The sequence below is a fragment of the Taudactylus pleione genome, unplaced genomic scaffold, assembly GCF_031769625.1.
Source record: "Taudactylus pleione unplaced genomic scaffold, aTauple2 ptg000093l, whole genome shotgun sequence".
NCBI classification, from domain to species: Eukaryota; Metazoa; Chordata; class Amphibia; order Anura; family Myobatrachidae; genus Taudactylus; species Taudactylus pleione.
The window spans coordinates 26,188,799-26,212,500 of record NW_028284495.1 but is presented as its reverse complement, the minus strand read 5'-3'; the positions used below and the strand labels follow the sequence as shown (position 1 = coordinate 26,212,500).

Below are 23,702 nucleotides of genomic sequence, written 5' to 3'. Positions count from 1 at the left end.
TTTTGCCTCATCTAACAATTAAAATCACTAAGCTACCCCAGTCTTTCTGCACACAGGTACTAATGGAGTAATTAATTTATTACAAACCACTGCCCCTACAATTCTGATGCCCTCTGCAAGGTACTTTTTGTCTTTCCACATTCCAGATCTGGCTGCAAACGTGAAAGTCTCTGTAAAGTCCTTTCAAGTTTACCTTAATAGACATCCTATCATTATATTGGACTGCTTTACTATTCATATTACCGCTTATCAATGTGTATTAATGAATGCTGGAAAGAAAGGTGACATCAGATTATTTCAGCTGTCCTGCTTTGTGAAGTTTAAAATATTAGTTTTGTATACAGTTTTGTATGCTAGAAACATATTATGTACCTACGATGTGCAAGTAGTGGTTGCTGTCACTTCTTATACCCCTTTTCCACCTAAATTCCGGGTCTGACCCGGAGTTTGAACAAAGTTCTTATCCGGATCAGACCCGGAATTTTGCCGGCGCCAACTCGGGATATTTCCAAGTCGGCGCCGCTCACACCGGAGTCGGGTCTGCATAGACCCGGCTTTACTGGAGTGAAAGTGGTCGCTTGGAGATGACGTCATCTCCAAGCGCCACTGAAGCCGGACCAATCGGCCGGCTAGCAGCGCACTCCAGGTCATCGTGACCGGAGTGCGCTGTTCTCACAACAGGGTTACCTGGGTTGGATTGCTGAGGCACTTGACCCGACGATCCAACCCTCTCCCCTATTACACCAGGGAGCTGCCCGGGTTAACCCTTCAATAACCCGGGTTTTAGCTCCGGTGTAAAAGGGGTATTTGGTGACATTACAAACTAGTCTTTGTACTGTACATAAGCCCTGTGATAGAATGAAGCGCTGGCAGCTTTCTCAAGTCTTCTCCCTACACACCTCTAACAAGACATTTAAATACCAAGGTGTGCAGATAAGACTTGTCCTTTTCCTCGGACACTGTCAGTATTCAGACAGAATGCTATCGGCTTCTATTATTATATTTATCCTTTATATGGTGCCACAAGGGTTCCGCAGCGCCTAACAACAAAGTATGTAAACAAATAAACAAGCAAAAACAAGAAAACAGTGACTCGCAGTACAAGACAGTGCATAAGTACCTTGGTTTATAAAGTACATGTAGATGGTTAATAAACATTGCTGCATCAGCAGTCTGTAACAGTCAAACAAGCAGCAGGGTGGCAGAAGCCAAGGGTTAGGTGCCATTGTGGGGACTATGGAGTTAATTATAGTATATAAGTAAGGGAAGGAATCGCATGAGAGGGCCCTGCTTGTGAGCGCTTACATTCTCTAGGGGAGATGCAGACAGACAAGGGTGACACAGATGGGGTGCCATGTTTTAGAAATCCATTAATGGTAAGGGTGTACTGGTTGCAAGTAAGTTACTACTAGTGACCTTACTACCAGGGATTAATGAAATAGGGCATGGGAAGAACTGATTTTGAAGGTATCTTCTATTTTGAAGCATAAGGGAAACTGGTAGTAGTTCCTAGGTTACTGCCTGCTCCACATTTGTCTTCACCTTGTTTTTCCGTTCTTGGGTGACTAAATCAGTATTTTTAACTGATTTTGTCCCAATGCAAAATGTCTACAAACTTTTAGGATTCAGTATCCTTATTTTATAATCATTAGTAAACCATATTTTATTTGTGTGTATTCATTTTGTTTATATCTTTTTGTTGCTTGAATATTTTTATAGATTTGTAGTGTTTTATGATTGCTTTAGAAGGTCGAAGGAGCAATTTTTGTGTATGTATGTCTCACGTGATGTGGTGTATTCCATAATATTTGTGTTATCATATGAACATCTGGTGATAATACATTCTTGGAAAGATGAACCATGCATAATATATATTGTTATCAAGATAAATAAAGTGTTCTGAATTGTATTGAGCATTATGCGGTCTCTGCTTGTTTTTTGTTTTAGCTTTGTCATATGACTGTGCTATGGGAGACTAAGGGCGTACATTGGTAATCTTTTCTAAATGGGGTAATACACTGTTACTTTGTATTTGCGAAGGCCATGTACTTATGCCCTTCTAGTCAACTTTTGTTCTTGGAGGATTCTGGTTTGGAGAGACAAAGTAATGGAGAAAATGAAAAGCTAAAAGTAAATAACTTTAATCGAACATTAAAGAAAAAAAGTTTGTCCCCTGATGATCACAGCTGCCCAAGCCATGCACTTGTGGGAGATATGACTCTTTGCTCTGACTGCTCAAATATCAGATGACAAAGAAAAACAGAAACTGGTTGCTTGTAAACTTGTGTTTCAGATTTTATAATGTAGATGAAATGATACTCATCAGGCTGTTTTATAATACTTGTTTAAGATTACTGCTGTGTTATCACAGATGGGTGTCACTTTGATTACATATATTGTTTTGTTATATTAATGGTAATTGACTTGATCAAATGTGGACAGTATTGCACAGCTGCAAGGAAGCGACTGTGCAGTGCCATCCAGCAAATATTTAAATGCAGAGGCCTACGTGCAGCGTCCGTAGACGCTGCATCAGATCACTGTTGCGCCCATCAGCTTACTCAGGCTGGCAGCTTGCGAGGCCAGGGAATCTGCGTCCACCAATGCAAATCCTAGCCTCTGCACTTCCGGAAAATGGGGGAGACGCAACAGTTTTTGGGAACACAACCCAAGCACGGCCCTGCTTCACCCTCCAAACATGTCATTCATACGCAGACCCCAAACATTCGGCTTAGTACATAAACCATCGGGTTTACATGCTAATCTGAATCGGGGCCAATGTGCGGTCCTGTTGAAGGTTAGAGGGATGCCACCCAAGAGTATCAGGATGCCCATCGCAGGCTTAGAACAATTGTACACATTTTCACATCCAGCATTTGCTGACTTAAAACACAAAAGTATTTCTCAATGGTACACAGAATTAAAGTTGTGATGGGAACCATGTATGTTGTGGAAGAAAAAAAGTGTTTCTGTCATTGTTGTGAGTCTATTATAATCTGCTGAACATGATCACCCTGTCCTTGGATCACACGCATCCTTGGACTACATGTTTACACATGAGGGTTGCTTGCATTTAATAGACTCTACTCATCACACAAGTTAATTATGTCAATTTATATACAGCAATTGTTACAGAAACCTGATATATTTAGTTACTATATGTACCTTAGTTATGTTAGAGGTTATCTCTGTCTGCAGACCTAGCTTATAATTAACATAACCCAGCGGTGGAAAAATATGATTTGGTCTGTAGTTCCCTTGACTAGACAAAATAGCTTTTCTACTGATACCCTGCTTGACGCAAAAGGATGTTCTCTTTGCAAACAAAGGTTCTGCACCTGACACTGTGAGCTTGAATGTTTTGATCTGTCTCTGACCTGTATTATTCGTAGACTCTCTTATGGAAGTAGTTTAAAATTCTAAATTATTATTGTTATAATAGGAAACCTCTAACAGTTTAACAAAACACTTCTGCATTCCTGTTTACAAAGAGCGTACAGTAATGGGATACTTATAATGCCTAGATAATGATGATGCTAGTTCCTAGTGAATTGATGGATAACTGTCATGGATAAAGAAGTAATGTGATATCTGGCAGTGGATCATAGTACAGCATGTTAAAAAGGAATACAACTAAGATTATAGGTGTAACTGGAACTTTGTTGGTCCCATAACAACAGCTTTTGAAGGGGTGTCTCAAAAATGCATACTCCAAGGGTTTTTGGGGGAAGGGGCTTCTACATACAGAGAGTGCACAATTACGAGTCATACATCACTGTGAGCCTGGGCAGTATCTAGGAGAGTGTGACCGTTGCAATGGGGACAGCGCTGTCCCTACCCTAGTGGCACCTGTACTAGGATTGCAAGGTGTTAAAATGGCAGCCTGGAGAGCCACTTTGTATGTGCTTGGGTCTCTGCTTCCTGGTTCTTAAAAGTGGCCTTGTAAGTGTGGCCAAATTGTCAGTAAGCTCAAATCAAAAGGTGGAGTGATGCAAGGGGGCTAGCTATGCAGCTAGACATGGGAGTGGCCAGCACACAAGCACTACTTGCACCCCTCGGCTCCTCCACGTTACAGCACGACCTCTCAACATTTCAGCACAACCCTTCCATTTTGCAGCACGACCCATCCATGTTACAGTATAACCACTTGGCCCCTCCACATTACAGTATGACCACTCAGCCCCTCCACGTTACAGTATGAAAACTTACAGCACGACTCCTCCATGTTACAGTACGACCACTCTGCCACTCCGCATTAGCCCCTCCGCGTTATGGCACGACCCCTCTGCTCCTCCGCGTTAAGTTACGGCACGGCCCCCTCAGCCGTTTTGCGTTACGGCACGGCCCCTCTGCATTACGGCACGGCCCCCTCGGCCCCTCTGCGTTACGGCTCGGCCCCTCTGCGTTACAGCACGGCCCCCTCGGCCCCTCTGCGTTACGGCACGGCCCCCTCGGCCCCTCTGCGTTACGGCACTAATGCGACTTGAGACTAATTTTATGCAAAGCCAGACTGCACTCACCATGTGATGGAATAAACTGCAGCACGAAGGACCACAGACTCATGAAAAGGGCCAAGTATGCCACAGCTAAGGTATAGTTTTAGTATGACAAAAAAAATCTATTGCACACAGACATAGTTTGTTTTTAGTCATCCTCCTCATATTCTAATATTTTTATGTCACTGATAATATTTATTAGTGATAAATAAGCATTGAAATCACTTTTCTTTATCCATCACAGGCCCTTATAGTGTGATCTTTCAGTTTCTACACTCTCAAGTCAATGAATACAATGTACATCCAAATGCGATTCATATCCCTAAGTACAGGTCAATTTACAAAATAAGTAGTAATGTACAATTTCCCAACAGTAATGTAGTATTACACCGTACATAGGGATAGGTAATTTCTATAGGACATACTTACTATGGCCAAATACACCAATCACAGGGTGGGAGACCTTAGCTCCACTTGCTCTTGCCAGATTCTGTCTGTACATATATAGGCCCCACTTACATTTGAAGTTGTTGATTGATCGACATAAGAACCATGTCAAAAGATGCTTCCAGGAACCGTCCTCCTAGTATGGCTCCTCTATGCTTGGAATACAAGTAGAATATTAATGTTGCTTTCCAAACTGAATATGACACAGAAATATATGGGCAGGCAAATACCTCTGACAGGGTTGTAAGTGAACATAAAATGGAAGCTGCTCAAATCAATTTGGCAATACTCTTCAGGTGCATGAAGGGGAGGAGTCATACTAAACAGAAATACAGAGAGTGTTATCCCCTAGAACACTAAATTGTACCTGAAATGATACTTGAAAACTATATGGTAATAGAGATTCAGAGATATTTGTTGCATGCATTTGTAAGTACATGGTAAGAGGCATGAATGAACCAGCTTTTGGAGGGCATGCTGGCTCTTGTAGTGCTAGTTGGAGTTCCCAGGGGTGACCCCCAGATAAGCTGGCTCTCAATTTGGATGTATTTCTGTTTTTGCCTTTATAATGAGGCCTTACAACAGATAATTACATGGCCCAGAGTGGGTTCTGTTATCATGCAGAGTAGGGACTGCCAGTATCAGAGAAGCTGTGAAGTGGCTTGGCAGCTTACCATGGCTACCAGATTTTGCTGCCTGGCTACTAGATTTTGCAGTGAGGGAGGAAGCAGATCCTCATCAGCTCCGGCGGAGATTCGTGCCTATAGTATTGCGGTGCTCATATCATGCACAGGAGTGCATGTGCTGAGTATTGCCTGCGGTGACTGCTGTGCCTCTGTCCGTCCCTGCTGTCTGTCCCCAGTCTACGCTGATCCTCCTGTACGTCCCGGCTGTCTACTGTCTCCTATCTCTGGCTGCATAGAGCTCTCCGGTAGAAGGGTCTATGTGTGGCCAGGGATTGCGGAGCGGCTTCAGGGGGATAGTGGTGTGACCACGAGGGGAGGGGGGTTTTTGTTGTACTTTCTGGCACTATTATTTTATGTGAAATATGGTCTGTTATTACTGGAGTGTGGGGGGTGGAGCAGGGGAGCTGTGCAGAGCAGTGAGGGGGCCTCCATTTTACTGTATCCATTCAACTGTGACCATTTTCTGAACTAGTATAGTGTGTATAACCGTTGCATAACACACAGAGCTGTGTTCCTCACTCACTCCTGTAATTTTTTTGGGGGGGACGGTGGTCTGGCTCCTACACTTTCATCCTGCTCCTAGATTTTAGAAAAATTTGTCAAGCCCTGGCTTACCATATACTTACAATTGCATGCAACAAATATCTCAGAATCTCTCTTACCATATAGTTTTCAAGTATTGTTGCAGGTACAATTTTTAGTGTGCTGGAGGATACCTAGGAGATACTCCCCTTTTTGTTTTTCTGTTCAGGGTTGTAAGTGATCATGACAAAATGGCGTCAGTATCCAGGGCCGTAATTAGGGTGGTGCGACCTGTTCCATGGCACAGGACAACGCAGGGCAGGGGGCGCTGTTTGATCCTTTCAATTTTTCTGTTTTTTATTATTATTGTCTCTTTTATCCCCAGCATCGCCTGGCCTCCCCTATCTCTTCCCTGGCCCTTCCCCATGAGGCCATGGCCCTTCTTCGGGTGCACTACCTTATGTCCCTATTTTAAAAAAATGAAAGGCTGGGGGGTTCACCAAAAAAGTTTAGCTACGGCTCTTTCGGTATCGCTATTACATAAAAGTGAATTCAGGGTGTAAGGGGTCATTCTACTGTAATTGGCATCTTCTTAATTGTCCATTCACTTTTAGTATCAATATTTATGTCAAATTAATAGGATTATAGTTTAAAAGTCCGGTAGTACGATTGAAAGTCAGGGGACAGTTGAATGAGGTCAGTGAAACACCGTACTGTATTTTATTTCTTTGTAATAATCCCTGCTTGGATTCTTGTGAAACTCTCTTGCTTTTAAAATACTTTTTTTTTAATGCTAAATCCTGATTTATTTCAGGAATGTTTTTTCTTTTGTTTCAGGAATGGGGTAATTGCTAAATGTAAGACAGCTGGCATTGTGCTGTCTTAAAAACAGAATTAAATGTACTTGTATTTGACAAATACTGTTGAAGAAACTCTTGGAGCTGTTTTTTATGATAAGTAATGTACAGGAGCTTAGAACTGTGAATTGAGAAGGGACAGCCATATGCATAGAGTAGTAATGAATAGAGTGTAATAAAATGAGCATTCGTGTATTTGATATGGACAGCGTTTATATTACCTTGCCTTGGTCTTTATTCTTGTCTTATATAAAATTCACTGGTCTGTTTTGAGGTTTTGTCCGGTTTTGCATTCTCACCAATTCAGATCAATGCAAGGTGGTCCAGTTGAATCCTCGCCAGGTTTTAGGTGGGTTAGAATCCCGGTCGGACCTCCTGTAGGCGTTATCTGGACAGAACTTTGACCTGGGGATGCTGGGCAGAATTTTGACCCAGGGAGTCTTTTTTTTTTTTTTTTTTTTTTTTTTTTTTTTCTTTTCATACTAACCCCTATATTGCAGGTCTACACATTAAATATGGCTTCACATTGCTTTTCCTTGCTTGAGATTTTGTTTCATTTATATTCAGTTACACATATATAGGTTGACCAACTGCTTTGATTTCTGTGGTTGCTTAGCACACTATGGAAAAATAAATATGTGCATACCAAGTTGTTAGTATAATTTCCCACCCATGTCATTCTCTCTTTTTTAGACCTATCGAGAGAGGTTCCTGCCAACTCCTCGCCAAATCTCCTTCTTTTTGTTCCATCTCTGTGATTAGATGGTTTAGTTTTGGGAGGTTAATGGCTCAGTCCCTTTGCTTTTGCTATATACATGTTTTCTTGTTTTACTTCCAGTTCACATTGGCCTTTATAGTCTGATATGTTTGATGTGGCATGCAGATTGCCTGCAGTCATTACTCCACTCTGGAGATTCATGCCTGGTCTGCTTTTGTTTACCTTGCAAAAGAATCTCTGGAATTCTTAGGGAAAAGGAAAGTTTTATTCATATCCCTCACATTTGACATATTACTGTTTTATTGGGCACAAAGAGATTGCTATATTATAGCAAGTGAGGTGGCAAGTTCACAGGATGCATTTTTGTTGAATTAGGACAGAGCTGATCTGAATGTTTTTCTTGTGTGTGGAAGGTTTTTTTCTTCCTTTTTTGTTTTGTTCATATTTTTAAATGTATTAATATAGTGTTTTATTGTGTTTTCTTGTATTTTAGGTAGATTTAGGTGGATGCATTTCAGAAACATATTTTAGGCAAAGTTTGGGTGTGAATTTCTGTTATGCGAGGACAAATGACACGTATATTAATTTTAACTGTCCATTGTGCTCCTGGCCTTATATAATATATCCTATAGAACTGTAATCCGTAAAGCTGTGTAAGTTTTCCATGTATGCAATGTAACCGTTGCTGCAAAGTTTACCTTTTATGTGCAGATCTTGTATGTCTTCTTTTTTTTTTTATTTTAGTTTGTATGATAAAGTTTCTAGGTTGACCTGATAGTGCAACTATTTTGCCTTCAAATATATTACAGGCTCCTTTTTTGTTTTAAATTGTATTGCCCCTTTTTAAAGGACTAATTTTGCTTGATTTATTTTTATATTACCCTGCTGTATTTTTTTTATACACTTCTTTAAAATTAACCACATTTTTTAAATTTATATCTAGAGAATAGTGCAAACCTGCTTCAGTAATTTGTAAATAACCCAAACATTATTCCACAATCTATTGGCTCAGTAAGTTATCAGAGTTACCGAATTGGTCACTAAGCGGTAAATCTCCTGTTTAATTTCCTTGATAGTGGGTTTTAAATCAAAATAAGTGTTATGGATTTTTTCCAGTTAACACGGTGATGCAGTAAATTCATGTGTTCTTTATATAATATGTGTAATAAGAAAAAAAAAACAATCTATTCTTAATTTGGTCACTGCTGGAGCTTGTAGAAAATCTTTAAGAAGTCATGCAGTTTATGTAAATGAGACCAGGATCTGGAAACAGCTGTTCAACAAATAGATTTAAAGAGTTCTGTGACATGTCCCCCGTGATGTTCTTCACCATATCACACGTGCCGCCTCCCCCACACCTTCCAAATCCCTGTTTGTCATGTTTAGCTCTAATTCATTGTCTTACGTTATTTTACTTATTATTGTGACATGTCCCCTGGCTTCTTTATGCTGACCACCTGCCCTGTATTAAGGAGCACAAAGTCTTCTATTCCCCCCCCCCCCCCCTGCCTGCATTTGACAGATGGTACTCAAAGAGGCAGGCAAAGGAATATTGTATCCTTCTATTTACTAGCTAAACTAAGCAAAGAAGATGCATGCAAGGCCCGAATTAAGACTTATAGGTGTTTTTAAGAGGAAACTTTTTGATACAGCAGATTATCTTTTACGCTAACTTATCATAGTATTAACACGTTGCAATGTCCTCTCAGCTCCTGCAATTTTATGTTAAAATAGGCCTATCACTTACACATGATAGGGCAGCCATTGTGTGGTTGAATCCATGTTGGCCTATCAGCCGACTGAGAGCCTGTGAGACTTTGCGCCCCTGTGCTACATGTCTGTTATGTTATGTGAATTGATAGGCTGTATTTTATATTGGTTCACCACACAAAATATCTGCCATGGCGCACAGTGTTTGGGTGAGCCCCACCCAGCTTTTGCTGAACATTTGAGAGCTACTCTGGAACATTCTTGACTATACATTTTGATCTGTCACTGGCTTTTGTCTTCGTATACAATATAAATGTCTTAGCATCTGTGTGAAGAATTTGTTTTTTACAGTGCTGCGGCACTGTAAAAAAATGAGTTATTTGCATTATACCGTTTGGCTCAAGGGAGCACCACAAACATAGATTGAATCTGTGTGAAGATGCAGAAGACTTTCAGCTAAGCAAAGTGTTATGTTTGGAGTCCTTAGTTATGCCAATTTTTACATGTATTTAATTGATGTAATTTTTGTTCTGTATAGCAGGACATGGGGAACTCGTATGCAGGACAGCTGAAATCTGCCCGGTTTGAGGAAGCTCTTCATAATTCTATAGAAGCCTCCCTAAGGTGTAACAGTGTGGTTCCACGACCGGTGTTCTCCCAGCTGTATCTTAATGCCGACAGCTCTACGTTCTCTCCAGAAGGCAAGTGTTCTGTGGAAGTATGTAAACCTGACTCTCGCTGCAGACCTGGGCAATTTAAACATATAAGCTAGGAATTCTGGTTATAACCAGAATTATTGACACCCTGAAAAATTGTGACTACAGTGAGCAGTGCTTTTATGTCCAATGCCAGTTAAATTACATGGCAGGTTGTCCATTCCCTCCTTGCAGTAGACATTCAAATGTTCTCCAGGCTGTCATTCCCTAGAGGAAGCACGAGGCAGGGGTTAATACTGGGGGATCTGCAGTAGTCTTCTAGAATAGAATCCTTTGGTTTATGCTGGTTAAAAAAAGGTGTGTGTGTGTATACGGTATATGTGTGTGTGTGTGTGTGTGTGTGTGTGTGTGTAATATATATATATATATATATATATATATATATATATCAGAGGATATAGGGCACACACTCATGAGTAGTATAAAGGCCGCTGTAGTGACGTGATATATGGGCATGTTATCTCTAATAGGGAGGAGGAGATAGAGAGCAGTAAAATGTATGTTTGGGGGAGTCAGGCAGATATCTATCTATAGTTATACATCGTGTGTGTAGCCTATGTTACTCAGAGGATCTCAAGGAACATTTCAGTAAAAGCCAATCAAAATTGGTTGAGAAATTTCGAGTCTATAGAGAACATACATACATACGAACAAACTATTTTATAGTTAGAATGAACGAACGAACCGTAAAGCAAAAGTCCTGCACCTGGCTCCTCTCGGGTGGAAGTCTGTTATCATGGAAGTCAGGTGCGCCCTCTTTCCTGCAGCACTGTCACGACCAACTCAAGATTCTCTCCTAGAGATTGTGAAATATTCACCAAAACGAACCAGAAGCTATGTGTATATATGTGTGTGTGTGTGTGTGTGTGTGTGTGTGTGTGTGTATATATATGTGCGAGATGATTCATAGCATAGGTTATGTTGGAGGAGCTCAAGGAACATTTCAGTGGAAACTCAATCATAAGTGGTTCAAAGATATACCAGGGATGTGCAGCCAGGATAGACAGCCTCCCCGGTCATACTCCTGAGAATTGATCTAAAAATGATTAGAATAATACAAAGAAGATATTTATAACTTATAAACATCTTCTTTGTTTTTTGTAATCATTTTTATAGTTAACACTCAACCAGTTTTGTGGAACTCCTTGGGACTGCAGGGAGACGAGAGATGAGGCAGCAACAGCTCAGTTTAGTCCGACACTGCTTGCAGAGCTGGGGTTGGTGCCATACCACAGGCAGTAAGCTGCACAGAGAGAAAACTAATAGAGGCATGCCTCTGAGTATGGGAGGGCGTGCCTTGAGCACTCATGGACACCTTGGATGTGTCATGTAACCAGGAAGTGGAATGCAGGTTTAGAGATCGAAGCTCAGCAGCAAGAGAAGACACAATGATGCAGGAAGGAGAATCAATGGACACTGAAGCTTAGTGTAGTGAGGGGAGAGTTATGAGACAGACTCCCAGCACTCAGACCCATCTCCATGTGTGCCTCCCCAGCCATTGACCTCACCGCACGTCACTGAGATATACACATTTTAATTTTTTTTTTTTTTTCGAACATTCATTTTTATTAGAAATTTTCAAATTCTAAGGGGATACAGGAAAAACATAGGGAAATACAGACCTGAAATACACATTAATATCACAAACATAAAATATATAATAATAAAAAGAATGTTTTTTTTCAATATCGGCGTATTATAGACAGAGGTAATTGGAATTAGAAACTACTGTAACAGACTATAAAAATCAGAATATAATGAATACAAAGAAAAAAAAAACAACACAATGCAGACCATCATTGCGTAACTAGTGGAAGGCATTGTACCTCTGTGGAGAACTCATGCCAGCTAAACCACTTCATAATCGGAGAGCTAGCTGAGGAGGAATAAAGACAATTCAAGATCTCCATCAGGAAACTATAATTAATTTTGGACTTAATCCAGGTGAGAGGTGGAGCCTTATCTTGTTTCCAGAACTGTGCAATAGCTGCTTTTGTAGCAATGAGAACATGGCTTATGAAATATCTATGGTATACTGGAACCTCACACATTTGAATTTTAATAATAGAATCACAGAATAATTTTTCTTGGTTTCAAGTCCACATTTTAGGACAGGGATGGGGAACCTCAGGCCCAGGGGCCGTATAAGCTCCCCCGGAATCATTTGGTCTGGCCCTCTGAGCTTTTTTCTGCTCATCTGGCTAGCAGAATGCCTAGAATGGTACCCTGCAGCCAGAATCTATGCAGCAATGCCGCCTGGAGCATCCTGAGGATGCTTCGGGCATTGCTGTAATCATCGGCAATTGTGGCCCCACCCTCGTGTGACATACCATGGAGGTGGCGTGGCCATGCCGGGCCCACAAATATGTTCTCTATATATCAAAATGGCCCTCATCAGAAAAAAGGTTCCCCACCCCTGTTTTAGCAAAATGCCTGTACTAGTTTGAATCTTAAATATCAAGCTATTTTTGTTTTACCTTTTTATTTTGATCTTCTTAAAATAGGTTTCACCAAGTTATTCTTATGTATTGCAAACTGTTAAGTTTATGATTATGTACATAGCTGAATCAACCACTAGGCCCTGGCTTTAAGCTCCCACATAGAGCCCAGTAGCACTGGGGTGCCCACAACACAGCTAACGCAGTGATTCTCAAACTTTCTGGAATCACAGCGCCCGAGAGTATGAGCACCGCTAGACCAAAAGTCTCTTTTAAATAATTTTTTTTTAAATTGTTAAAATAAGTGAATTGTGCTTAGCTGTCATCCTTGGGTTCAGTTATGTGGTGGTGGACAGGGTTTGCACTTATGTTTGTCCACTCTTTTTTTGTGATTGGCAGCCACCAGCAGTGGTTTTGACCATAAATAATGGCAACCATGAAAGTGCCACGGCTCCCAATTTGGGAACCACTGCCCTAATCCATGTTTATTTTTTTTATTATTTGTATTTTTTTTTTTTTTTCTTACAAAGCTAGTATTTTAAATGACCCCATGGAGTTTTGATCTGGTTCTGTTCATATACCTAAAATAAACTTGTGTAATGGTGGTGTATAATATGTTTCTTGATAAGGTGTAGATGTAAAACCCAAAGTGGAAGAACTAGAGAAGGACTTTGCCCAGAGGTACACCCAGAATGGCAGCCTGGATTTCTCCAACAGTCAGATGGTGTGTGAAATAGATGAGGATGATGAAGATGACATGTCTGATTCGAATAGTCCTCCTTTGCCATATGCCCAGAAACCAGCTCCTGAAGGCTCTTGTACTGTAGATGGTAAGGGCCTATTTGTCTTCTAAAATGTTAGTACAAACTGGGTTTTGCTTACAACTGTGATTGGCCAACTGGTATGCTTCAGGGGCCAAATGTGCATCCATCTAACCTTCAAAAGAGTCTAATATTACTATTTGACTCAGTAATGAGCTAAAATTATATATAATATTTTGTCAAAGCAACAGGCACTTGGGGTCAAATGTAATAGGCTGAGAGTTTAGAAAATGTGAGCGTTTTCACACACTTTTAAACTCGGCCGATGTAATAGAGTCCGTGAACAAAGCAACAGAGCAAACTCGCATGTTTTTCTGACTCAAAAAAACTCACAATTTAAAATCTCATCCATGTGTTTTCCCATTTTGAAAATAAAACTCGACCAATGTGAGTTTACTGCTAAACTCTCAAATTTTCTAAACTCTCACCCTCTTACATTTGGCTCTTGGAGGACAAACTTGTATCTTAGACGACTATTTATTTTTCCATTTATTTTTTGCAAGGTCTATGTGTTCTGTATATTAAACTTTGAAAGGAATCAAATCGATGATTTGGATGATTCAGATGATTGAAATATTGCTAAATAATACATTTTTTTTTTTCTTAACTGGGCCATGTGGAAGCACACACACACTCACTCATTATTAAACCCAGCTTCAAAAATGATTCATTTCCTAGCAGTTACACTGCCTATTTTGTGTGCTAGTTTTCCCATGAACATTATAACCAGTCAACATCATCGTGTTCTTACTTAAATGTTCATTCATTGTGTTCAAACTACTAGTATATATAGTGAATTAGATCGAACACCCCAGGAATAATTAACCACCTACTGTGGGGTATAGGGGTAATAGAAGAAAGAAGTCAGTAGTTACAAGTTCAGAGTCTCTATCCTTCTATCCTTAATTCACAGCAGGGTGTGCATTATCCTCCTATATACAATCTGTCCATTCTATTCTGCATATAGAAGTGATACTTCTCAATTTCACATTGTTTCTGAAGTACTCTGTGGTTTTGGTCTCCCAACACACACAACCTTTGCTATTTTTTCCTCCCACTCAAAACATAATGGAATATAATACTGTTGTTTCACTTCTATCAGGCTTCTGCCAAGCAGGAAAGGATTTGCGTCTAGTTTCACTCAGCAAAGAACAGATAGACGTTCCTTCAGGGTTCCTTTTGGTTGGAGCAAAGACTCAGAGTATTCCAGAGCACATTCTTGTCTGTGCAGTGGATAAAAGGTTTCTTCCTGATGATGATGGGAAAAATGCACTTTTAGGTAAGTTGTGACCAATCCTAGCAACTACGTTGTGAGATGCTCATCATATTTCACACACATTTTTATTTTGCATAAGTTAACTTCTGCTTTAAAATTGCTGTTGATATATTTAATAATCAGGTACATAATAACTCTCTCTCCATCTGTCTGTCTGGTGCATGTCTTCTGTTGCGCTGTCTGTCTGTCGCAGGCCTGCTCTGCCTGTCTGCTCAACTGCCCACTCTCTAGCTTGCTCACCCTCCCACTCTCTAGCTTGCTCGCCCACTCTCTAGCTCACTCTCACGCCCACCCTCTAGATTGCCCGCCAGATCGTCCACTCTCTACCTCGCTCACCCTCCCACTCTCTAGCCTGTCTGACTGCCCTCTCTAGCTCGCCCGCCCGCTCCCTCTCTAACACGCCCATCCTCTCTCTAGCTCGCCCGTCTGACAGCCCACTCTCTCTCTCTGTCTGGCATGTGCCTCTGTTACTCTGTTTTTATACTTGCAGAATAAATGTCATTTTTTTTTAAAGGTTTTTCTGGAAATTGTGTTGGCTGTGGAGAACGTGGGTTCCGGTATTTCACAGAATTTTCCAATCATATAAACCTGAAACTTACAACTCAACCAAAGAAGCAGAAGCACTTAAAGTATTACCTAGTGAGGAACTCCCAGGGGGTACTCTGCAAAGGTTCAATTATCTGCTGGAAAGGTAAGTCACAACAGCAGTGATGGTCATTTAAAGTTTCAAAAGTTACCCCTTTCCTGAAAATTCTGTTAGTCATCGAGTTCCACAACTTTAAACTTTAATCCAGATTATTTGCCTGGTGTTTGATGTTCCAATTGATCTGTTGGGTTCCATGATTCCTTCCTTGGTATTGACAGTAATACAAGTTCAAAATTCTTCTTGCATCCTCGGTGTTGCTGATTGCCAGCATGGTACCAGTTTGCTAAAGCTTTCATTTGCGATTGTAAGGAGAGCATCACTGAACTACATTTGTGACTTGCCATATCTGCCCTGATCCTTCCCCAAGCAAGCAATATTTTTGCTTGGGAGTAGCAGTTTTTAACTGGCGATAATGAGTATAATAGTCTATGGTGTGATAGCGCTTGTTCAGTGGACCAGTGCTGTGCTTGGGGTTTTCACCGGCTTCCCTTACAGGAGATGCTACAGAAGGTATACTTTGTGGGCCGGATCGTTGGGCATCGATCTCTGACAGGGGGCCTGCTGGTCGGATCAGTGTTTCTGCCGGTCGCCTTTTTGGAGGGCTTACCACGGGAGTCCTTCTCCTTCCTCTCCCGATGCTCAGCTGACTGTTCTTTCCTTCATATTTCTGAATATACTTAAAAGCTCAAGGCCCCTCTTTTATATACCTGCAGCACAACCCGCAACAAAACATATCTATCCAGTGCAAACGGAAACAAACTACGTCAATTTATTTTTCAGAGCCTCGAAGTCGACCAGTTCCAGTTGTTAAGCAAATGACTTCCCCCTCGTTGACTTCAGAGAATGGAAATAGTAATGAATATAAATCAGGATTCTTGCATTCAGGTAAAGTGGCAGTAAACAACAAAAGTTTGCAGTCAGGTAATCTGCATCTATCTTCTGTGATTGCGTTGTGTTTGGTTGTGCAATATTATGAAAATGAAAGCAACAGCGGCTCCTACCCTCTTATTGGAGGGGGCCTGCCGCTGCTCTGGCCGGCCGGGTCCCGTCGCCTGCGCAACATATCTGTCAGGCACTGGGACCAGCGCATGTGCATAATCGGCGGTGGCGCAGCGCATGCACATAATCACCGGCTTCTAGAGACTGAATTGACTTATGCCCCTAGGAGCCGTGTAGGGCTCCTAGGGACAAAATCGCAGCCCGGACTGGCAGTCCCAGGGGAGGAGATACCTACCCCTTGGGCTGCCTTTCCTGTGCTTGACTGGCAGGTGGTGCTGCCAATGGGAAGCCACCTCCAGTCACAATGTAGCCAGTGCAGTCACGGACTACAACTGCCTCACTGAAGTGGCGGATTTTACTGGGGGGCTGCAGCCCCTAGGTAAAATCCGCCATTGTACGTAATTATTCCTAAGTGGCTTTTAGGCCTCTATTTTTATTTGTAATTTCTCGAGTATTTCTCAGGGGTAGGGTGGTAGGGTGATCCCTGCTATTGGTATGGGGTATAATGTATAAAATCTAGTCAATCACAGGAAACCGCAACGTTTCAGTGCCACTAATTTGCACTGTCCTCAGGCCCGAGGACAGTGGCGATTAGTGGCACTGAAACGTTGCTGTTTCCTGTGATTAATTATTAAAACAAAACCTATTTTCAGCACCCTGAGTGCCACTATTGGATGTTAAGTATTTACAGTTGCTTTTGCGGGCATCGGGCCAAGTTAATTTATACATGGGAGAGCCCGGACTGTGCGTATTTTTATATATATATATATATCTATCTATCTATCTATCTATCTCTATCTATCTCTCTCTTCAAAAATAAATGGCACTCTGAGACAACATGTAGCGATAAACCAGTGTAACCATTACATTGGTTTATCTCTACATATTGTCTTTGATTGAAAGAAGGTACTCTCCAAAGACTGAACGGATAGCCCAAATGCAAATTCTAATCGGCAGCACTCTAAAAAAAGAGACTCAGGGGTCTATTTACTAAGTAGCGTTAGGAGACAGAGTGAAAAGTGAGAAGGTGCCAGCCAATCAGCTCCTAACTTCCATCTCACAGGCTGTGTTTGAAAAATGACAGTTGGGAGCTGATTAGCTGGCACCTTATCACTTTTCACTCTGTCTCCTAACACAACTTAGTAAATAGACTCCTGAGCCTTGTGGGTTTTTTTTTTTTTTTTTTGAGTGCCGCCGATTGGAATATATATATATATATATATATATATATAACAAAACAATTATGAAGTCCAGAATAGGTCCACATACCGCCCAACATGACCCTCTCCAGGAGGGTCACAATGGTCTGGTTCTGGACTTCCCTGGTAAGAGGTGGGGCTGCAGCGCAGTTCATAATTCAAATAGGGGAGCCACACCAACTGTCATTTCACACGCTACCAAACATCACTGGCTGGGACTCACTGGCAGTTGGTGTGACTCCCCTATTTGAATTTTGGACTGTACTGCAGCCCCGCCCCTGGAGCCACCACCAATCATAAATTACCAGGGAAGTCCAGGACCAGAGCATTGTGTCCCTCCCTGGAGAAGGTCATGTTGGGAGGTGTGGGTCCGTACTCACGATATGTTTAAAACTTTTTGCTGGGGTGACCAACGCATATAGGACATAGTCCCATTAATCCAAATTTATAAGAGAAAAAACTCGGGGTGCATTCACCAGGCTTCATAAAAATATCCTTTAATTAACCCATAGAGCAAATAGGAACAGCATAATGTTGATGTTTCGGTCCTACAGCATGGACCTTTGTCAAGACTCAAATACAAGTGATACGTGGAACATGCATATACCCACCCCAATCCACAAAACCACCCCCCAATTACCAAAAAACACTAATGATCAAAGACAGTTGCAAGCATATCCATCTTCTGACAATCAACTACCATGTATTACCTTTAATAGTTTAATGTCAGGAACACCAAAATGAGACCCCTCAGGGGAACCACGCTGTGCTCTGGTGTGCGTTCCACTCTCATCCACTTCCTGTGCCCTGAAGCGCAGTATGACATGTTGCCATGGTAACCAGCACACGCTTCCTGTCAGACAAAGCAGGAGCCATGCTATACTCTGGCGTGCGTTACACTTGCATCCACTTCCTGCGTCCTGAGGCGCATTGTGACGCGTTACCATGACAACCTGCTCGTGTATCTTAATAACCAAAGCCAGCTAATCAGCTCTAGCGAGTGTATACCGCTAATAGACTATTTCCTTATCTGTGGGATACATACATACCAAACAGACTGGCGGCACTCACGCGGCTTGTATTAACAGCAGTGTATTTTACTCCTAAAAAACACTGCTGTTTATACAAGCCGCGTGAGTGCCGCCAATCTGTTTAGTATTTGTGTTAGACCTATAGGGTCTGTGGAAGGCACCAGCGTATGTATGTGTGTGTGTATATATGTGTGTGTGTATATATATATATATTATATATATATATATATATATATATATATATATATTATAATATAATATATATATATATATATATATATATATACACACATACATAGAATGCCCTTATCTTGCACTAAGATGTTGCAGCACCTCAAGTAGCTCCCATGTTAGTGGAAACAGTACATAACAAAAAATACTTAGAGGGTGTACTAAGCTCGAGAATTCTTTAATTGAAAAGAAGAGTTTGAACTCTATATTGTAGCAATAGGGGGAAAGTCCAATTGGGATTGTCAATGCTGGACACTGATGAAAAATGTTCCTTTCTTTGAACAGTCATCTGTGGATTTTTCAGACAATTTCTCAACAAAGGTTTCTAAAAAGAAGACCCTCTCACCAAAAAGCACCCAGAAAAAAATGGCCAATAAGGCCTCAAATTAGATTCAATCAAAAGTTTTTTTTTATTAAAATTCACTTGTCACTAGACACACATTTGCAAAATATAACTTCCTTAGTAAAATAATTGCTTACACCAACAATAATCCATTACCACAGTATGGGAAAAGTGTGAATCCTGCTGCTACCCACATAGGGCTGGATCTTTTACAGCAGGTTCCTCCCTTAGGGCAATCGGATTGCAAAGATAAATACCCTATGCATTTCGTCCATGAGGACTTCATCAGGGGTAAACCATTCAGAACATAAGAGGTAACCAATCCTGGTAACAAGTAGGTAGAATAATATCCTTATACCAATTTGAACTTGTGAGGTGAAACAAAATCACTCCTGTGATAAGCTCTGACCTGTTCCCAAGGTAAGGCTGCTATGTTGGCTAAATACTCTTACTGCTAAGAGGCCTCAAAGACTTCGGCACTATATGACTAGTTTTTAGCAGAGGCTTTCCTCATTTCAAGACTGATTTTATTCTTGACAGAAATACAATCATATGCCTCAGCAAAAGCACCTACAATTCTGAATTCAAGTACTCCTCAGGATCTCTCCCGCAATAAGGGTATTGTGAAGCCTTTCCCGTTACCAATGCATATTGTGGGAAAGAGTTTTTCTGCAGGTGAGTTACTATTATTGTAGAGGTTCCCTTTTTTTCTGTAAGTTGCATGTTCATGTAGCAGGCACATGGCCAAATGTTCATGTTGGATATATTTCAGCACCATCATTTCATGCACCAGAAGTCTCCAATGGAACCACAAGTGGAGCAAGAGCCACTGTGTTAAATCCTACACCTTCTCAGCCTCTCGCTCACTCAACATCGCCGAGCCCTAGCTGCGTTGCTGGGGACAATGGTATGGAGTGCATGCTGTAATTCCGTCTTATTATTAAAACTGTTCAAAAATAGACCCCTTTATTTTCACGATAGATATATTCCATAACATGGAGACTAACCAGGACTACCCAACTTTGTCACTTTTATGCTATAACCAGTTGAATTCTATAAAAATAACTTGTATGATGAGTGCCTCTTATTAATTTTCTTTATTTTGATAATCTATAGTCGCTCTTATTAATAAATATAATTGTTTTTCTTAATTACATCTGGATTAATAAAGGTTCCGTTTTCTTGATTTTTACATGAACAGCAATGATTGCTTTTTCTGGCCCACCCAAGAAAAGACACAGAGGATGGCCTCCTAGCTCGCCGGTTCAAGCACCAGTTATGCCTTTTTCTGCGCCACCTGTCCGTCCAATCACAAGGCCTGGTAATTATTCTGCTCCACCATTCTGAGTGCATTTTTTATTTTTGAGGCTCTTATTTTTGGATTGCATTTATCCATGTTTGACGGTGGTACTTTTTTTATTGTAGCCTCTCTGTCGCAGCCTGCATTGGGAGCTGTTTTCCAGCCGCAGCCGATTCCAGCAGGAGAGACTGTAATTGTGCCTGAAAATCTGTTGAATAGCACCGGCGTGCGGCCTGTTATATTGATAGGTGAGAATTAAATTATTGAACTTGTTTGCGTGCAGTACCTATCCCTGCTGACTTTATAACGTAACTATATAATAGAAAGTTATTGATGCATTCAAATGTTGTAAGCCTTTTGTTACTAATGTAACGTATTGCAGTGGAACCTTCTATTAAATACTGCACAGTGAGCAAACAAAAAGCTAAATCTAGAAATAATAAATATCATCTTCATGGTAACGTACTTACGTTGGATGTGCTTACATTTCAAGTTAGACAACAAAGTAGTAACCAGATTGTTTTGCATGCAATCATAGAGCGCTAAATGTACCCGATACACCCAATGTTTGGGATGGTCTCTAAATGGGCCAAATGGTTGTTTTCTGCCTACAAATTCTATGTTTCTGGCGCATAATAGCAAGCACCCCAGACACACCCGAAGAAATAGTTTCTCAACTTGCATTTACCAGTAATTAAGCACCAATGTAGTTTGTGATAGATGTAACACAGATCTGATCTTTCCTCTAATAAATGGAACGCTGCTTACTGAATACTTTGCTGAAAAGTATTTAGTAAGCAGGGCTCTATTATAGATTATGTTTTATAAAATGACAATTTCTAATGGCACTACTATCCTGTGTAACTTAATTTTGGAGGTAAAAGCAGTTACTCCGAAAAAGTTGTCTCGTACTGTCCACAGATTTGGTTGTAGCTCCCTTGTTATAGTATTTGCCTGGTCTCTTAAACAAATATTTGGATGACAGGTTAAAGGTAGAATTAGGTCTGTTTCAACTGCCGATCAATGACTTTTTTTTTTTATAAAACTAATGAACTTTAGTCGTACGACTAAGAGAACAGGTTTTTCCTCTGTGATTTTCTTTATTTACCATCAGCAGTCCTCTGTAAACCCTTATTTAATAATTAGTGTGTGGGGCAGTGATTGTAAAATAAATAAATAAATGTAAGTATATTTTTGAATTCCCTGCTCCTGCTGCAATATCCTGGCTCTGATTCGCTGTGGTATTGTCATGGTTGACAGAACCTGTGGTTATTGTACAGTAGCATTATAACCCAACTGCAATCTAACTGGCGTGTGGGGAGACCGTGAATAGAAGGTTTATGCTGCAGGAGCAGGCTTACTGTGGCAAAAAGAAGGAAATACGCTGGGCAGAAGGAAAGGATGTATATTTTTAAATGGCTGCTCTCCATAAAATAATTATTACATACATATATCCTGCAAATATGTCCATTTTTGTAGTCCTGAAGTATTATTGCTATTTATTAATTATTAAACCAGGCTTACCGACTTTCTGGCTGCAACTTCCGGGAGGGAGCAGCCAGATCGGCATGACAGGGGGCGTGGCCAGCGTAAGGAGGCGGGGCCAACCATGATGTGAGTATTTGGGGGTGGAGCCACGCGATCGTGTCATTTTGGCCCCGATTCAGAGGTAATTGCGGGGGGGATAGGAGGGGTGGGGGGCAGCCGGGAGGATTGCCTGCCTTCCCGGGAGGTCGGGAGCGGCACCCGATTTTCGGGAGGCTCGCGACCAAATCTGGAGGGTAGGCAAGTATGTATTAAACTTATAATGCCGGGACTATTAAGGGGGAGATGTTCCAAACCTTGGAGAGAGAGAGTAATAAACAATCAGCTCCTGTCTCCTTCCAGGCTGTGTTTTGAAAAATGACAGTCAAGAGCTGATTGGTTGTTACTTTATCTCTCTACAAGGTTTTATACCTCTCCACCTAAGTATTTACAAAACTTTCACTAGGTAGATATAGGGCTGTATAAGGTGCGAGGGAGTACTTGCCTTCAATTAACCCTCAGTGTGTTGCACTGCTTTGATTGGCACTGGAGCGGGGTTTGGGACAACTTCTATAGATAAGGAAACCAGATTGCGTGACAATGCCTTTTCTATATCACATGGGACCCTGGAAACCATTTATTTGGGGGGGGGGTGTAATATCATCATTGGCACAAGCACCCATTTTTTGTCTATAGCACTTGTAAGCTTCACACTGTGAGGCTGTTCTAAGTTGCACTGAAAGTAGCTGCGGAAGCCATATTCACTCCCTTATGCTAATGCCAGAGTCCATAGGACTAAATGCAAGTGGAAACCCGCTCCACCCATTGGTTTTACACCAGTCGCTGCAACCATCATTGCTAGTATCTGCACGTGCACCAGCCTCTAGCTAGGTGCAAGGAATCTGCCGTCCCTGTATGCAAGACTCAGAATCGCACAGAGATTTTGATACACGCCCATGACACTGCCACAAGTCAGGACGGTTACGTATGATTGCATTGTTACCATCCAGTTCCCGTCCTGAAATGTCCTATTTCACGGAAATACCGATCTGACCAAGTCGTCATCTGCACATGCCCTGTATTTAAAAACTCTCCATTTGTGTCCATGATCAGAGATTGGTCCAACTCGGAATCAGGTCCTGTATCTTGTCCAGCATACTGTGACCTGTAGGGATCTCCACAAAGGGTTCTGCTTACTGTCTGCACCTGTAGGGCGATAATCATGAGTGTCCACCCATAACAATGTAACTCTGAGAAGTATGTTCCACTGGGGCTACTCCATCTAAACAAAATAGTGCAGGCACTTACACTGAGCTCACTGTCCCTCTGTACAAAACACAAACTACCAAACGGACAATTTATTTAAAAAAAAAAAAATACAAATTTTTTATTTTTTGTATTATTTAATAAAGTTTTGAATGTATTTTTAAAAATATATTGAAACATTTTATTTAAAAAAATATTTAGATCACCCACCCCCAGTGTCAATGAGCCTCCTGTATTGGTACCACCCCCCCTCCCCATGTGTCACTTTATATATAGATGTGTATTTTTAATATATCAGCACAAGATGCCTGGCGTGAGTGAGCTGCCAGGTCCCGTGCTATTCTGCTAGCATCAGGCGTCTTTTATTGAGTCGCGATGCAACTAGGACGCACCAGCAGACTGTTGATTTGTATATCTGTGTGCAGCTGAGTCTGTATATGAACCACAACGGAACTTGGAATGAAAAAAGCTGCGGC

The 23,702-nt window shown here is 41.2% G+C and overlaps 1 protein-coding gene across 2 annotated transcripts in view; it reads left to right on the top strand.

Annotated features, from left to right (window-relative positions):
• Window positions 1-23,702, top strand: part of GREB1L (GREB1 like retinoic acid receptor coactivator) — a 159,814-nt gene that overhangs the window by 83,162 nt on the left and 52,950 nt on the right. For both annotated transcript variants that reach the window (XM_088469621.1, XM_088469620.1), the window contains 9 exons: window positions 9,975-10,137; window positions 13,220-13,420; window positions 14,514-14,690; window positions 15,202-15,378; window positions 16,114-16,218; window positions 19,677-19,811; window positions 19,909-20,043; window positions 20,338-20,457; window positions 20,562-20,684. In XM_088469621.1, coding sequence (XP_088325747.1) covers window positions 9,981-10,137; window positions 13,220-13,420; window positions 14,514-14,690; window positions 15,202-15,378; window positions 16,114-16,218; window positions 19,677-19,811; window positions 19,909-20,043; window positions 20,338-20,457; window positions 20,562-20,684 — 1,330 coding nt within the window. In that variant the 5' untranslated portion in view covers window positions 9,975-9,980. The remainder of the gene's footprint in view (window positions 1-9,974; window positions 10,138-13,219; window positions 13,421-14,513; window positions 14,691-15,201; window positions 15,379-16,113; window positions 16,219-19,676; window positions 19,812-19,908; window positions 20,044-20,337; window positions 20,458-20,561; window positions 20,685-23,702) is intronic.